Source organism: Erinaceus europaeus, chromosome 12 (assembly GCF_950295315.1).
Source record: "Erinaceus europaeus chromosome 12, mEriEur2.1, whole genome shotgun sequence".
NCBI lineage: Eukaryota > Metazoa > Chordata > Mammalia > Eulipotyphla > Erinaceidae > Erinaceus > Erinaceus europaeus.
In genome coordinates this window covers 63,451,804-63,467,820 of record NC_080173.1, presented here as the reverse complement: position 1 = coordinate 63,467,820, position 16,017 = coordinate 63,451,804, and the positions used below count along the sequence as shown (strand labels likewise).

The 16,017-nt window shown below is 51.3% G+C and overlaps 1 protein-coding gene across 5 annotated transcripts in view; it reads left to right on the top strand.

Moving 5' to 3' along the window:
• Window positions 1–14,055, top strand: part of CUEDC1 (CUE domain containing 1) — a 304,599-nt gene extending 290,544 nt beyond the window's left edge. For 4 of the 5 annotated variants that reach the window (XM_060203804.1, XM_060203803.1, XM_060203805.1 and 1 more), the window contains 7 exons: window positions 1,096–1,222; window positions 2,225–2,417; window positions 2,616–2,699; window positions 6,283–6,354; window positions 7,517–7,610; window positions 8,747–8,805; window positions 12,660–14,055. In XM_060203804.1, coding sequence (XP_060059787.1) covers window positions 1,096–1,222; window positions 2,225–2,417; window positions 2,616–2,699; window positions 6,283–6,354; window positions 7,517–7,610; window positions 8,747–8,805; window positions 12,660–12,793 — 763 coding nt within the window. In that variant the 3' untranslated portion in view covers window positions 12,794–14,055. Of the gene's footprint in view, window positions 1–1,095; window positions 1,223–2,224; window positions 2,418–2,615; window positions 2,700–6,282; window positions 6,355–7,516; window positions 7,611–8,746; window positions 8,806–10,077; window positions 10,149–12,659 lie in introns of all 5 variants that reach the window. The other variant, XM_007537320.3, reaches the window with a different exon arrangement.
• Window positions 14,056–16,017: the final 1,962 nt, after the last annotated feature.

The following is a 16,017-nucleotide window of genomic DNA, read 5'->3' as shown; positions in this document are numbered from 1 at the left end:
AAATAGAAAAGGGAAAGGAAGTTATTTCTATAGTCAGAGGCAGCCCAGAAAAGCTCCCCTCCAGTGAGGGGGCGGGCGGGATTCCTGGAGCTAGAGGCCAAATCAAAGCCAGGCCAAGCCAAGCGTCTGTCTGAGCTGCCCCTGCTACCCCAACCCCACCCCTACCCCTGGCCCTCAGAACCTTCTGTGTGTATCATTTCTCTCATGCGCTGTAGGCTCCAAGGAGCTGTGGGCAGTTGCTGGCCAGGGCTGTGGCCTGGGGGTCAAGGAGGGTGTTACTTCCAACCCTCTGCCTCCCCTCTCATAGTCTCTTGTGCCTTTCAAAGCATTTGTCTGGTGGGGGCTCCCTGCTGCCTTGGCTGGAAGGCAGTTTCTGATATAGAAACCGACCCTGCAGGGGTATCACCAGGTCCATCCTGCTGGCTGAGCAAGCATGGAGCCTGGTTCTGTTCTCTCTCTAGGGATCCTAGCAACCCCATATTCCTCCCAGCCCCCAACAAACCAACATCAGGGCAGGCTGTGTTGGTACTTTGCGTGCTTGTGCCTGGTATTTGGAGCACACCTATTTGTCGGCTGCCAATAGCTCACACTGCTTAGTGCAGAGGGGAAATGAGCCTATTCTTGCTCATGGAAGGGCACTCAGCTAAGTCCACAACACCCAGCAGATCCTGCACTGTGAATAGAGAGCTCTCTGGGTCTAGAGGCCTTGAGAGTCTGGGGTGATTGGAAAGCAGTGAGTTCAGTCTGGGCCTAGAGGTAGGGAAGTTAGCTGAGGCCAACTAAGAAGATGGACTGAGGGCTGGTGAGACAGCATAGTGGTTATGCAAAAGATTTTCATGCCTGAGGTTCTGAAGTCCCAGGTTCAAACAGCCCCCCCCCCATAACCACTATAAGCCAGAGCAGAACAGTGCTTTGGTTGGTGTCTATTTTATCTATCCATCCATCCATTCCTCTGTATCTCTTTCATTAAAATAAACAGAAACATAAGATTCACTGAGCAGCTTCCATATTTGATCAGGATCCTGGTGTGATAGTCCAAGACATCCGTGCTAATTTAGCCTGATGGTTCCTCCTCTTTGTCACCTCTCTCTCCAGCACTGATGTGTTCGGCTCTGGACCCCCTTCAAGCCAGTGGCGCTATCGGAACTGGAACCCACCACTGCTGGGCAGCCTCCCTGATGACTTTCTGCGCATTCTTCCCCAGCAGCTGGACAGCATCCAGGTGAGGGAGGGGTGGTCCCGCCTGCCAGTGCATTGGGCCTGCATCCCCACACAGTGTGCCAGTGAGCTGAACCGCCTGACACTTCAGTATGGGCAGGCTGAGCTGTGTCTGTGGCCCTGGGCTTCATTTCCTGCCTGGGCCTGGAGGTTTCCTGCTGAGGAAGGTGACAGCCACCTAACGACTGCCATCATTGCCCCAGGCTGCAGGGAGATGGGCCTGGGGGCAGCCAGTGGTCAAAGGCCACAACCCTCTTTTCTCTGTTCTCAGCCCACAGCAGAAAGGGTTGGGTCAGCTTCTTCCCAGATGTTGGCATGTCCCTGGTGGACCTTTGTGGACTGTGGGGCTGGTCCTGAGGCAGATGGGACAAGGAGGGTTTTGAGTCAGGGAACCCACATGTAGATCATTGAGCAGTTTGCAGATCACTTTTCAGTACTGTTCAGGTTGTAGATGAAAGGATGGAGTAGTCCCAGGCGGGAGGAAAATAAACGTTCAGCTCGGGAGTCGGGCGGTAGCACAGCGGGTTAAGCACAGTGGCACAAAGCACAAGGACCGGTGTAAGGATCCCAGTTTGAGCCCCCGGCTTCCTACCTGCAGGGGAGTCGATTCACAGGTGGTGAAGCAGATCTGCAGGTGTCTATCGTTCTCTCTCCCTCTCTGTCTTCCCCTCCTCTCTCCATTTCTCCATTTCTCTCTGTCCTGTCTAACAATGACGACATCAATAACAACAACAATAAAAACAAGGGCAACAAAAGGGAAAATAAATATTAAAATTTAAAAAATAATAATAAATGTTCAGCTCCTGCTACTTCCCCAGCAGAGAGAAGTCCAGCCTGCTCCATTGAGTTTGGGCTGCAGCTAAGATCCTGGTGGCAGGTGCAGGCCCCAGTATGCAGAGGGGCAATGCTGACACTGCACACAGGTCCTCGCAGAGTGCGAGGATATCGGCGCTTCATGTGCCCCTGTGGGTAGGCCTGCCTGCATTGTCCCTGCTGTCATCCCCAGGGTAACTCCGGGGGCTCCAAGCCCAGGAGAGGAGAGGGAGCCCTGCAACCCACAGCTGGACCCGGGTCTCACGACCAGGAGAGCCGCTGGAAACAGTACCTCGAGGATGAAAGGATCGCACTCTTCCTGCAAAACGAGGAGTTCATGAAGGAGCTGCAACGCAACCGAGACTTCCTGCTGGCCCTGGAGAGAGGTGGTGCATCCCAGGGGTGGGGTAGGGGGGTATTTATTGTCTGAAGAAGAGCTTTGCTGTAGGGTGCAGCCTGGGTGCTCAGGGGAGTATTGTGTGTAATTTTTTTGGGGGGGCTTGTCTCCAGCAACCTCCAGGGTCTCACCCCAGGGTGCCCATGAGAACCCAGGAACTGTTTTGACTAGAAACGTATTTTTCCAGATCGACTGAAATACGAGTCCCAGAAATCCAAATCCAGCAGCTTGTCTGTGGGGAGTGACTGTGGCTTTCCCTCTGCTGTTCCAGGTAAAGTGTCTTCCGGGGGAGAGATGGGATGGGGGCTCACCCTGTTGTGGAGTGTGCAGGCAGGTGGAGGAGGGTTCTGTCCCATCACCAGTTCACAGCTCACTGCTCCAGTGAGCAGCCCAGCGGCTGCTGGAGGGCCGGCAGTCTCCTCACAGTGGGGACACACCACACCATAGATACCCTGTGCAGGGTGGAGGTGGGAAGGACTCAGATTCTCAAGCCTTGGTCTTCACCTTGAGGAAGTTTACAGTCTTGTGGGGAGAAGGAAGGAAATGTATAAAGCAGTGGCCTGGGAGATGGCACAGTGGCTAAAGTTCTGGACTTACAGACACGAGGTTCCCAGAGTCATAAGTTGTTAGAATGATGCTCTGGTTCTCTCCCTTTTCTTTGTCATAATAAATAAATCTTTGGGGGTGGGGGAGAGACAAACACACAGACACTCTGGGTGGTGGCACAACTGGTAGAGTACACACGTCACCATGAAGACCTGGGTTCAAATCCCTGGCTCACCTGTAGGGGGAGGGGCGTCACAAGGTGTAAAGTAAGGCAGGGCTGCAGGGCTTTCTCTGTTTCTCTCCCCCTGCTCCCCTCTCAGCTTCTCTCTGTATCTAAAAAGCAAGCAAGCAAACAAACAAAGAAACAAAGAACTACTAGGAGCTGTAGATTCATCCTGCAAGCACTAGGCCCAATGATAACCCTGGTGGCAATAAAAAGTGAGAAAGAAAGAGAGAGAATGGAAGGAAGGAAAAAAATTGAGATATAAAACAAATCACCAAAAACAAAAAACAAAACAAAACAAAAAAAAAAAAACAAGCACCAAAGTTGAGGACATACTTGTTGATGAAACAAGTACATTGTGGGAGAAGAGCAGGACCAGTCTGAGAAGGACTTACTCTTACTCATTTATTCATTTGCTGGGGAATATTTGTTGTCGGTCAGGCCCTGCCCTAGCAGAGAGAGTAAATGTTGAGCTTTACATACAAGGTAATAAGAAGTAAGAATCGTCTCAAAAGTGAACCAGGCCCTCACTGGCAGAAACATGTCAGGAGTGAACAGAAAGCTGTCAGGATGTGTATACACTAGGGCTTAGCTGAAGTTGAGAACAGGAGTCAGACCTCAGAGGCCCCAATGACACATCTGATTTTTTTTTTTTTTGCCTCCAGGGTTATTGCTGGGGCTCGGTGCACCATGACCCACTGCTCCTGGAGGCCATCCCCTCCTTTTTTGTTGTTGTTGATGTCATTGTTGTTGGATAGGACAGAGAGAGATGGAGAGAGGAGGGGTAGACAGAGAAGGGGAGAGAAAGATAGACACCTGCAGACCTGCTTCACTGCTTGTGAAGTGACTTCCCTGCAGGTAGGGAGCCGGGGGCTTGAACTGGGATCCTTGAGCCAGTCCTTGTGCTTCGTGCCACATGTGTTTAACTCGCTATACTACTGCCCGACCCCCTGATTTTTTTTTTTTTTTGCCTCCTGGGTTATTGCTGGGACTCAGTGCCTGCAATACAAATCCACTGCTCCTAGAGGCTGTTTTTTCTCTTTTGTTGCCCTTGTTGTTTTATCATTGTTGTTGTTATTGTTATTGTTGCTTTTGGATAGGACAGAGAGAAATGGAGAGAGGAGGGGAAGACAGAGAGGGGGAGAGAAAGATAGACAACCTGCAGAGCTGCATCACCGCTTGTGAAGCGACTCCCCCCCTCCTGAAGTGGGGAGCTGGGGACTAAAACTCAGATCTTTGTGCCAGTCCTTGCACTTTGTGCCATGTGCACTTAAATGTCTGTGCTACCACCTGGCCCCCTTTTTTTTTTTTTTTTGGAACTAGAGCACAGGCATGAGAGTGTCTTTATATAACCAACACAGTATCTACCTCTGCCCCACACTGCTCATATGTATACATTGTGGCCAATCATTGCCTTACACACACACACACACACACACACACACACACACACACTGCCCACTTCAGAAAAAAATAGCAGGGGCCATGTGGTGGTGCTCTGGGTTAAGTGCCCATAGTACGAAGTGCAAGGATCTGCACAAGGATTCTGGTTCGAGCCCCAGCTCCCTACCTGCAAGGGGGGGGGGGGTCACTTCATAAGTGGTGAAACAAGTCTGCAGGTGTCTTTCTTTTTTTATTTACTTATTCTTTTTTTTAAATTATTCATTTATTTATTTATTGGATAGACAGAGAGAGAAATTGAGAGGGCAGAGACACCTAAAGCTCTACTTCACCACTCATGAAGCTTTCCCTCTGCAGGTAAGGACCATGGGCTTGAACCTGGGCCCTTGCACACTGTAATGTGTGCGCTTAACCAGGTGCACCACCACCTGACCCCAAGTGTCTATGTTTCTCTCTCCCTCTCTGTCTCCCCCTCCTCTCTCAACTTCTCTCTGTCTTATCTAAGAAAATGGAAAAAAAATGGCTGCCAGGAGTAATGCAGGCACTGAGCCCCAGTGATAACCCTGGAAGGGAAAGAAGAAGAAGAAGAAGAAGAAGAAGAAGAAGAAGAAGAAGAAGAAGAAGAAGAAGAAGAAGAAGAAGAAGAAGAAGAAGAAGAAAAAAAAGCATATTTTGCCCCAAACAGATCTTCCATGCTGTGCAGTGGGGTGGGGAGCAGCTTGAGAAGAGAAAACCTGGTGGAACTGATTCATGAGCAACAATCTGGCAGCTTAGGCCGCACCAGATGTACATCTGAGACTTTCAACCACAGCCTCTTGTCCTTGATCCAGAATTAACTAGAAACTCCAGGGCTGCTGAGATGGATCAGAATCACCACCCCTCCCCCAGGGGATTTAGCGGGCAAGGTGATTTGGGATTACCCACACAGCAGGCTGCAGAGCAGGGGCTTTGGAAGGGCACTGGGACAGACACTCAAGTGGGTGCCAAGTGAGTGGAGACACTAGGTGGACAGTTGGGCCCTGAATTTAGGACTGGCCCCACTCTCATGCCTACCAGCTAATGAGTCAGAACCCCTGTGCCTGGAAGCAGTTGTTAGAGGGGTTGAAAGTGGAAGGAAGGAAGGAAGGAAGGAAGGAAGGAAGGAAGGAAGGAAGGAAGGAAGGAAGGAAGGAAGGAAGGAAAGGGGGGGATCGCCATGGAGGATGCCTGCTTTGTGCCCCTCAGCTTCTACCCGGTCCATAGAACCTCCTATGCTGCAGGCTGCACGCCTGTGAGAGTTTTGACAGCCTTGGGGGCAGGGGTGGGGGGTTCTTTGCATGGTGTTAGTCAACTCCATGGTTGAGCTCAAGTCGCCAACATAACTTCATGGGACAGGAAGGGGGGCAGTGGGGAGCTTGTGTGAGAAGGCTTGTCACGCACACAGCCAAGCATACCGCTACCACTCCTGTACAGAGGCTCACCAAGGAACCCAGTGTTCCTGGAACCCTGATGTCCTCCTTGCTTTAAGCTGCCTCTCAGCCAAGGAAGAGCAGTTGACTCCTTCTTCAGGTGGAAGGCTCAGGCTGAAACCCTGTTCTGCCAGGGCAGCCCTACTCCCCTCCACCGTCCCCACCCACCCACACCTTGGGCCGTTGGCAACCACCCTTCCTCTGCAGCCACCCCTCAGAGGTGTCTCCCCTTCTAGGAGCCGGTGACACCAACCCTGCTGTATCTGAAGATGCCTTATTCAGGGACAAGTTGAAACACATGGGAAAATGTGAGTTCAACCCACAACCCCTCTCCCAACCCTACACACACACACACACACACACACACACACACACACACCCATAAGGAGCCTGTGAGCTCACAGAAAGGAATGAGGGAGCCACCCAGGGTTTTTAAGGCAACTGACTCTCCACTCTTTCTGAACCAAAGTGACATTTATTTTTATTTATTTATTTATTTGCCTCCAGGATTATTGCTGGGACTTGGTGCCTGCACTATGAATCCACTGCTCCTGGAAGCTATTTTCCCCCTTTTTGTTGCCCTTGTTTTTTTTTTAATCATTGTTGTAGTTATTATTATTGGGTTTTTTGTTGTTGGTGTTGCTATCATTGGCAGTGGACAGGACAGAGAGAAATGGAGAGAGGAGGGGAAGACAGAGGGGGAGAGAAAGATAAGACACTGTAGACCTGCTTCACTGCTTGTGAAGCGACCCCCCTGCAGATGGGGACAAAGTGACATTTTAACCACAGGCTGGCTCCCTTGGCTTTCCTGCCTCGCCTCCCTCTGCAGCTGAGTCTGGACACAAATTAAGTTTTAAATCCTCTTGAGCCAGCTGTCTGTAGAAAAATAATGCCCTCCCCCAACTTTAGTATTTGCATTCTCTGAGAGCTGGGGTGGAGGTGGCGTGTGCTAGGCTGAATCTGACAGAGCAGGGGAACCCTCCTTAAATCCTCTTTCTGTAAGTGGGAGGCCCTGGGGTAGGGTGTGGTGACCCCTGCCCATCCCCCTGCCTTCCTGCCACACAGACACTCGCCCTGTGTGAATGAGGCTGCTGTCCTTCCCGGCTCCATTTCAGGGAAAATCTCAGATTAGTCATGGAAATCCCAGAACCAGCTCAGGAGCTGGAGAGGGGAGGGAGGGAAGGCAGCAGGAGAGAAAGCCAAGACGCATTGCTGTCTGTCTGTGGCAGCTGGGGAAGGAATGCCCGGATCTTGGGCTGCCTGTTGGCCCAGCTCAAAGTGGCCTGTGCTGCCCCTGCTGGCCAACCTGGAATGGCAGCCTTCCACCACAGGACACTAGCCTGCTCTGTGTCCTGGCTCCTGCATTACTCTGACCCCTGAATTCCCACATCAGCCAGCCCATTTGCTCCAATCCCCCTACATCCCCACAGGGGGCAGCTCCCTGGTCCTCACAGGTCTCTCCACCTCTAGCCACCCAAAGGAAACTGTTTGAACTGGCCAGGGCCTTCTCGGAGAAAACCAAGATGAGGAAGTCAAAGAGGAAACATTTGTTGAAGCATCAGTCGTATCCTTTCTGGCCTGGCAATGGGTGGGCAGTGGCAGTCAGGGCCACTTCTCTTTATCTTCCTCTTCCTCTTAACAGCAGGTCTGGGCTGGCCTGCCATCCCCATGTCCAGTTCCAGTCTCTACTAACAGGACCAGGCATGGGGAGCGAGCCAGCGCCTGCTGTCAGAATTCCTTCTATAGTCTCACCGATTGAGACAGGGGCTGGGTAATGGTGCACCCAGTAGAACATATTACTATGTACAGTAGTACATATTACTATGCTCAGGGGCCTGGGTTCAAATCCCTGTTCCAGGAGGGACGTTTTAGGAGAGTTGGAGCAGAGCTCCAGGTGCTTCTCTTTATCTTCCTCTCCCCTCTTAATTTCTCTCTGTCTTATCATGAAAATAAAAATTTGTCCCACAGCCTACTGACTTCCTGTCTGGGGTAAAAACTATGTCTTGATTCTTCCAGCAAAATCAGCAAAGCTTTCCCTCATTTCTTAGCTGATCTGATTGATTTACAACTCTTTTTTTAAAAAATATTTATTTAGTCCCTTTTGTTGTCTTTGTTGTTTTATTGTTGTAATTATTATTGTTGTTATTGATGTCATTGTTGTTGGACAGGACAGAGAGAATTGGAGAGAGGAGGGGAAGACAGAGAGGGGGACAGAAAGATAGACACCTGCAGACCTGCTTCACCACTTGTGAAGGGACTCCCCTGCAGGTGGGGAGCCAGGGCTCAAGCCGGGATCCTTACTTCAGTCCTTGCGCCACCTGTGCTTAACCCACTGCACTACAGCCCTGACTCCCTGATATACAACTCTTTCTGCCTTCCTGTTTCAAGCACATCACCCCCCCCCCCGCCAGCCCCCAACCCCACTTGTCAGAGTGGGCCCCATGTATTAGAAACTGTACCGACAAAGACGACCAGGGAGAAAGTCTCTGTTACCAGGATGAGAATGGGGTGGCCATTAGGACCTGGCTGCTTAGCTGACCCCCAAAACAGAGTGGGGGTGGGGGAGTGCACAGGGAGGGTGGACTGCTGTATGCAGCCTCTGAGCTTGGAATGGGTGGAATGAGTAGGGCACGAGCAGTCCTGGAAGGACCCTGGCAGTGCCCACCAAGGCCTGGCACTGTTTTCCTGAATGGCCCACAGGCTCGGAGCTGCAGCATCAACAGCCAATCTCCTGGACGATGTGGAGGGCCACACTTGTGGTAAGGCGGGGAGGGCAGCATGCCTGGGGAGGGCCTGCATATTTCATGGGTTCACCCCTCCTGTCAGGCAGGGAGCACTCAGCCTGGTGAACACATCAAGGGCTGATGGGCAGGTAATCCAAAGAAATAAATCTTACTGGGGGCTTGGTGGTAGCATGCCCAGTTGAGCATACATGTCAGGTGTGAGGATCTGGGTTTGAGCCTCTGCTCCCCATTTTCAAGGCAGATACTTCAGGAGTGGTGAAGCAGGTCTGCAGATCTCTTTCTTTTCTCTCTCCCTATCTAACTCCCCCTCTCCTCTCAATTTCTCTCTCCTGTTAAACAAAATGGAAAATAAAAGAGGAAAAAATGGCTGCCAGGAGTGGTGGGTTTGTAGTACCAACACCAAGCCCCAGTGATAACCCTGGTGGCAAGAAAGAAAGAAAGAAAGAAAGAAAAGAAGGAAGGAAGGAAGGAAGAATGAATCAGGGGCCAGGTGATGGTGCACCTGGTTAAGTGCACGTGTTACCATGTGCAAGGACCCAGGTTCAAGCCCCCAGTCCCCACCTGCAGGGGAAAAGCTTCACAAGTGGTAAAGCAGTGCTACCAGTGTCTCTCTGTTTTTCTCTCTACCTCCTCCCCTTTCCTCTAAATTCTCCTCTGTGCTATCAAATTAAGTAAATAAAGTTTTTAAAAATAAAATTCAAAATAAAGAATCATATCACCATTCCCCTCTAGCCCTGGAAGGGGGCCCCAGTTGCACCTACACCCAGATGTCTGTCTGCAGTGCAGAGTGCCCATTTCTGGGGAGTAGTCTTTGGGTGTGTGTGGTGGGGGTGCAGGCAGACCTCCTCCACATGGAAGAGCCTCGGCTTGTGAACTGAGAGATGGACCTCTGGGCCTTAAGGCTCCTGGTATCATTCTAATCCCTGCAGCCAGAAGACTTGCCTTTCCCAGGCCCACAGTGGAGCTGAGGCCCCTAATCCTCAAGCCACAGAGCAGGTGGCCCTTTGATGGTCAGGAGATGCCTAGAAACAAGGGCCTTGCAGGTCATCTGGGCAGTCTAGTCTCCCCACTCCTCTCCATAGGTGAGGGAGGAACTCATCCAAGGCTTCACCTCAGTGCATGGAGCCAGGTCTCTGCCTGCTCTGTGCCTGCTCCCATTCTCACCAGACCCCCACACCGCCCCCTGCAAGTCAGCATGACCAGCAACCAGAACAGGTGGGGAGAGGCGGCTCAGCCTGAGAGAGATCTTGCCTGGTAGAGGATGAAGCAGCCCCTTCTGCTTTTCAGATGAAGACTCCCGAGGAAGGCGCCAGGAGGTGCCCAAGGTGGAGGAAGTCCTAAGGGAAGGACAGTAAAAGGTAAGGCCTAGACCTTTAGCTGCCCAGGGGCTGCCATGCCCCACACCCCAGGGGTCTTCTCAGGGGCCCAAAGCCTTGGGTTCTAATATACTGGATTTATCCTCTGACAGTTGTGGCAGAGGACATGGGCTTCTATGAAGGGATAGGTCTTCCTGCATTTCATTTACTTGGTTATTTATTTATCTGATTAAAAAAAGGAGAAGAATCTATCTGCTTATACCACTTATTGGGAACAGACAAACAAACAAGCAAAACAGCTTTTGGCATTGGACAGTTTACAGCCAATTGAGAAGACAGTCTAGGACACACTGAGGGACCTGGTGGTGGCGTACTTGTTAACATGCACAACGACCCAAGTTCAAGTACCCGGTCCCCAACTGCATCAGGGAAGCTTCACAAGTGGTGACGTAGTTCTACAAGTATCTCTCTTGCCTTATTTATTTATTTATTTATTTATTGTGCCTCCAAGGTTCTTGTTAGGGCTTGGTATCTACACTGTGAATCCATTGATCCTGTGGCCATTTTTTTTTTTTTTTTTTGGACAGGAGAGAGAAATTGAGAGGGGAGGGGAAGATAGAGAGGGTGAAAGACACCTGCAGACCTACTTCACCACTTGTGAAGTGACCCCCCACACACACAGGTGGGGAGCTGGGGGCTCAAACCAGTATCCTTGCGCTTTGTATTATGTGCGCTTAACCCAGTGTGCCACCACCTGGCATCCTCTTTCTTTCCCTCTCCACCTCCTTTTTCTCTCTTGATTTCTCTCTGTCTCTATCCAATACAGAATTAAAAAGAAATCACTGAGCTGGCCTCCCCACCTTGCACATATGAGCTCTCTCCCACTACCTGCTTGTGGGACTAAGATCTGCTACAACTTGAGGACCTGGCTCTTAAGGCACAAGCTTCTGGCTACAACCCTGGGCCCCCAGGCTGCTTGCCTACCTCTCTCCCTGTGTGCATCCCTGGGAGGAAAAGCAGTGGGCCACATCTCTTGGGGTACTGAGTGGCATTCCCCCTTTGCCAGCCCCTCCCCACAATGGGAGGCTGCCTTCCCCCCTCCCCTACAACTACTATCTAGGTCCCAGTGCCAGCAGCTGCACATCTTCCTCAGCTGATGGTGTGGTAGGTCTGGTGATGTTACAGCCTATGGAGAAATATCAGTACTTGCTGCCTTCTGACAGTTTCAGGAGAGGTGAGATGAACCAGGACATAGCCAGGAACAGCACAAGCCCTCTCACTTCAGCTGGGCCTTTTATTTTTTTTTCTCCACCAGGGTTATCACTGGTGTTTGGTGCCTGCAAAATGAATTTTCTACTCCTGGTGGCCATATATATTTCTTTATTAAAATATTTGATTGATTGATTGAATAAAGACAGAAATTGAGAGGGAAGGGGAAGATATATAGACAGACACTTGCAGCACTGCTTGCAAAGCTTTCCCTTTGCAGGTAGGGACTAGGTCCTTGTGCACTATAACATGTGCGCTCAACTGAGTGTGCCACCACCCAGCCCCTATTTCTTTATTTTTCTTTTTTTATATATATTTATTTATTCCCTTTTGTTGCCCTTGTTGTTTTTTTATTGTTGTAGTTATTATTGTTGTTGTCGTTGTTGGATAGGACAGAGAGAAATGGAGAGAGGAGGGGAAGACAGAGAGGAGGAGAGAAAGATAGACACCTGCAGACCTGCTTCACCGCCTGTGAAGCGACTCCCCTGCAGGTGGGGAGCCGGGGTTCGAACCGGGATCCTTATGCCGGTCCTTGTGCTTTGTGCCACCTGCGCTTAACCCGCTGCGCTACAGCCCGACTCCCTCTTTATTTTTCATAGAGACAGAAAGAGGTGGTGAGGGCTGGGCCATAGTGCACCTGGTTGAACCCCTGCGTTACAGTGTTCAAGGATCCTCAACCCCTAGTCCCTACCTTGAGGAAGAAAGTTTCTCTCTCTCCCGCTCTGCCCCTCTTCTCTCTCTCAGTTTCTCTCTGTTCTATCAAATAAATAAAGAAATAATTTTAAAAAGAGAAATGGGGGGAGAGACCTGCAGCACTGCCCCGCTGCTCATGAAGTTTCCCTCCTGCAGCTGGGGACTGGGGGCTTGAATCTGAGCCTTTATGCATGGTAACCACATGGTAGCATGTGCACTCTGCCAGGTGTGCCACTGACTGGCCCCTGCTTCATAAGTGGTGAAGCAGTGCTGCATGTGTCTCTCTGTCCCTCTTTCTCTTTATCCCCCCCCTTGATTTCTGGCTGTCTCTATCCAATAAATAAAGATAATAAAAAAATTTTTTTTAAATGCACAAGGACTCAGGTTTGAGCCCCTGGTCCCCACCTGCAGAGAGAAAAGCTTTGCAAGTGGTAAGGCAGTGTTACAGATGTCTCTCTGTTTTTGCCCTTCTATCACCTCTTCCGTTTCAATTTCTGTCTCTATCGAATAAATATTTTTTAAAGTTTCTTAAAAATAAAAAAGGAAGGAAGGAAGGAAGAAAATGACTAATTTCATTCTTTCCTTCACCAGTTGCCAGCAGTTCCTCCTCTCTGGAGATGATCCGACCTGACCTGGTGGAGGCAACTGGAGAGCAAATCCGGCCCCCAGCTGAAGGGCCCAGCTGCAGACAGACTAGACAGTGCTTGAATACCTTGGCCCAGTGATTCTTCGGCCACAGTCCAGCCCAGCCACTGCCACTTTCCATGGAATTTACAACTCTGGAGTTCTGTGCTGAAACTGAAGGATGGGGAAGGGTGGGTGGGCAGCAGCTAGTCACAACCCCTTTTGTATTCAGGCTGTCCTATGGGGAATGCAGGAACCAACCAAAGGATGGAGAGTCCCAAAGGCAAGGTGACCCTGCTGTTTGACCTGGAGCCCCTCCTCCCTCTCTTCCTCATTTCCCCTCCTGGGCCACAGACACTGCCTCTCCCTCTCCCCACCCCACTTTGTGCTCTTTACCCCCTTGACCTCCTGCAGCTCCCAACCCTCCACAACATCTCCCTGTACAGAATTCCAGTGAGAGGTCCAAATCTCACTCTGGGCCCTCAGGAGTTACAGGCCTCCAGAGAGAGGAATCTGCCTGGCTCTCCTGGCTGCTTCTGTGAGGGGTTAGCTGTGGCCCCCAGCGGGGATGGGGAGGGAGACCACCCCAAAGCTGGAAGACTCTGGCCAGGCAGCGGTGATCTATTTGAACAGAAAGCAAAAGCCAGTGCTGTATGAAGCCCCAGAGTCAGGCAGCAGCGGGGGTTCCCGGGACTCTGTCTTCCTCCCCAGCTGGATTAAAAGTCTCCCCGCGGTTCTGTAAAGTGACCCTTGAGAAAGTGCACGACGAAGGCGCGCCCAGCCGGGGTGGGTGCTGGGGCGGAAGGGCTTGCTGGGCACCCCCTTGCCAAGAGTGAGAAGGTGAGTTATTCAAGGAGGAAAACGCCGGTTCAGTTCAGCCTCCACCCGCCACCACTGCCCCTGGGTCCGCGCGGGGCTCGGCGGTGCCGCCCAGTTCAACCGGGCAAGGCTGGGAATGGGAGCCAAACCTTGGCGGGTCCCACAAAGCTGCAGGTCACTCCGAGGTAGTTAGTGGGCGCCCAGAGCAGCAATCACACTTGGCTCCCGGCCTTGGCTTCCCAGCTTCCCGCGCTACGCTCCCGCTGCGGCCAGGAGGGGGCGCGCCGCCCCAAGTTTGGAAGCGCGCGCTTAGGGCCCGCCCTCCGCCGCTCCCCTCCTCTGGCTTTGGGACGCCGGGGGTTGCAGCCCAAGTATCAGAGGGTCTGACTCTTCCAGAGCCAGAAGAGGGGCCTCTGGGCCTTTACCCTGACTCCTCCCCCACTTCTGTGTGTGTTTGGATTGTTTTTCTTCCCGTTCTGTGTGTGGGGTTATTCTTGGCGCTGTTTCAGAGGAAGTGCTGTAATAAAGACTTGGTGTTCTCTTGGTGCTCTGATGTGCCCGGCGGCGTGGGCTGGACCCACCCTCGCCCCCCCCCCCCGCTCCCGCAGTGCACTAGTGAGGTGACACCTGCTGCCCCTGCCCCCCCCGGGGGGGCAACCTCGAGACCTGACCTCCTGCTGGCCTTGCCCCGTGCGGGCCTTCCTGCTGGCGTTGGGAAAGTAAACCGCTTGCTGCTAGATAAAGGAAGCAGCCAGTGGGTTGCGAAAGCCCAGTCGATCATCTCCCTAAATAAACAAAGCTTATGGAGTGACAGCGGGGCGGCGGGGCTGGAGGCCGCAGCACTGTGACATCTCAGACTTCAAAGGGTCTGCAGAGGTCTTCCCGTTCAAATATGGCGAGTTTCCCCCTGCTGCCCCGCTCAGCTGGGCTGCCTCCCACACCAGCCAGCTCACGCCAAAAGGGAAATCATGCCATTTCCAGACAGGGCCCATGCCAAGAATGAAAAGTTTTTTCGTGTGGAGCCCAAAAGGTCTTGTAGTTCTGTCCCCCTATCTGGTTTCCGGGATCAGAGTCGCTCAGGCCAAAGCCACAGCTCGTCACTGTCCCGGGGAGATGTGTTCCAGCTCAGAGATCCGACTCTGCTCCAGGGTCAACAGTTAACACTCTTCACCGGTCCTACAGAGAGTCTCCTCGAACAGGGTCTGTCCCCACCCGTGGGGGAAGAAGGCGGGGGTGGGGGGGAGGGATAGGGGTATTGTAAAGCGTTCCAGACTGGCTGCTCTAAACTTGGGCCAATCTGGGCTGGCCTCTAGCCTTGGTTTCCTGGGGTTCTTAAATGGTCACTGTGGACCAGTATAAACCCCAAACTGGTCCTACAGCCCCACCCATAGTTCCCAAGTCAGAAACTAGGGTTGTAGCCCACTTTTTTTTTTCTTTTCTTCATTTTTCTTTTTTTCTCACCAGAGCAATACTCAGCTCTGGCTTATGGCAGTGTAGAGACATGAACCTGGCTGGGATCTTTGGTGCCTGAGGCATGAAAGTCTTTTTGCACGAGCATTAAGCTATCTCCTCAGCCCTACAGCCCAGTTGTATGTGAATCTAATATTCACTAAAGTCTGGGAGCACAGTACCTGCCTAGCCTTAACTTGACAATAGAATTATTCAGACACTGGGGGGAGGGGGAGGACGGTGGCAGAAAGAATACTTATTCTCCCCCACCCCAGCCAATTAAATCAACAACAGTGGGGTGGCTTTTTTTTTTTTTAAAGCTTAGGTAATTAAAGTTAACAACTGAATACTAAAGAAGCAGCACACTAAGCAATCTGTTAAGGTGTTTCATATCAGCTCACTTAATCTTATTTAATAATGGTTACTTTACATATGATGAAATAACATCAAAGAGAGCAAATCATTTACCCATGATCATAGAGGTATGATGCCAGAGCACAGGGGCTGGGGCTGTCTGACCCCAGTCTTTTTGCTGCTGCAGCTGAACTGCTATCCATGTGCTCTGTGGACAGGCCAGCAGCTTGGGTGCCAACTGGGAGGTTGTAAGGCACAGTATCGTGGTTCAGGAGGTGGCAGAGTGGATAAAGCATTGGATTCTCAACCATGAGACCCTGAGTTTGATCCCCGGCAGCACATGTACCAGAGTGATGTCTGGTTCTTTCTCCTCCTATCTTTCTCATGAATAAATAAATAAATTCTTTAAAAAGAAAGAAAGAGAGAAAGGCACATTATCAGGCTCCTCTTTGGTTCCTTTGAATCACAGCATGGGTGTGTATGAACAGCCTTCCAGAAGATTCTAATACATGCTCACATTTGAAGACTGCAGTTCCCCAGCTTGTCATGGGCCAGCAGCATCAATATCAACTGGGAACTTACTAGAAATGCAGAATCCCTGGGCCGTGGTTCACCCGCTAGAGCGTAATTGTTACCATGTACAAGGGCCTGGGTTTAACCCTTGGTCTCTGCCTGCAGGGTGGGTAGTTTTATGATCAGTGCT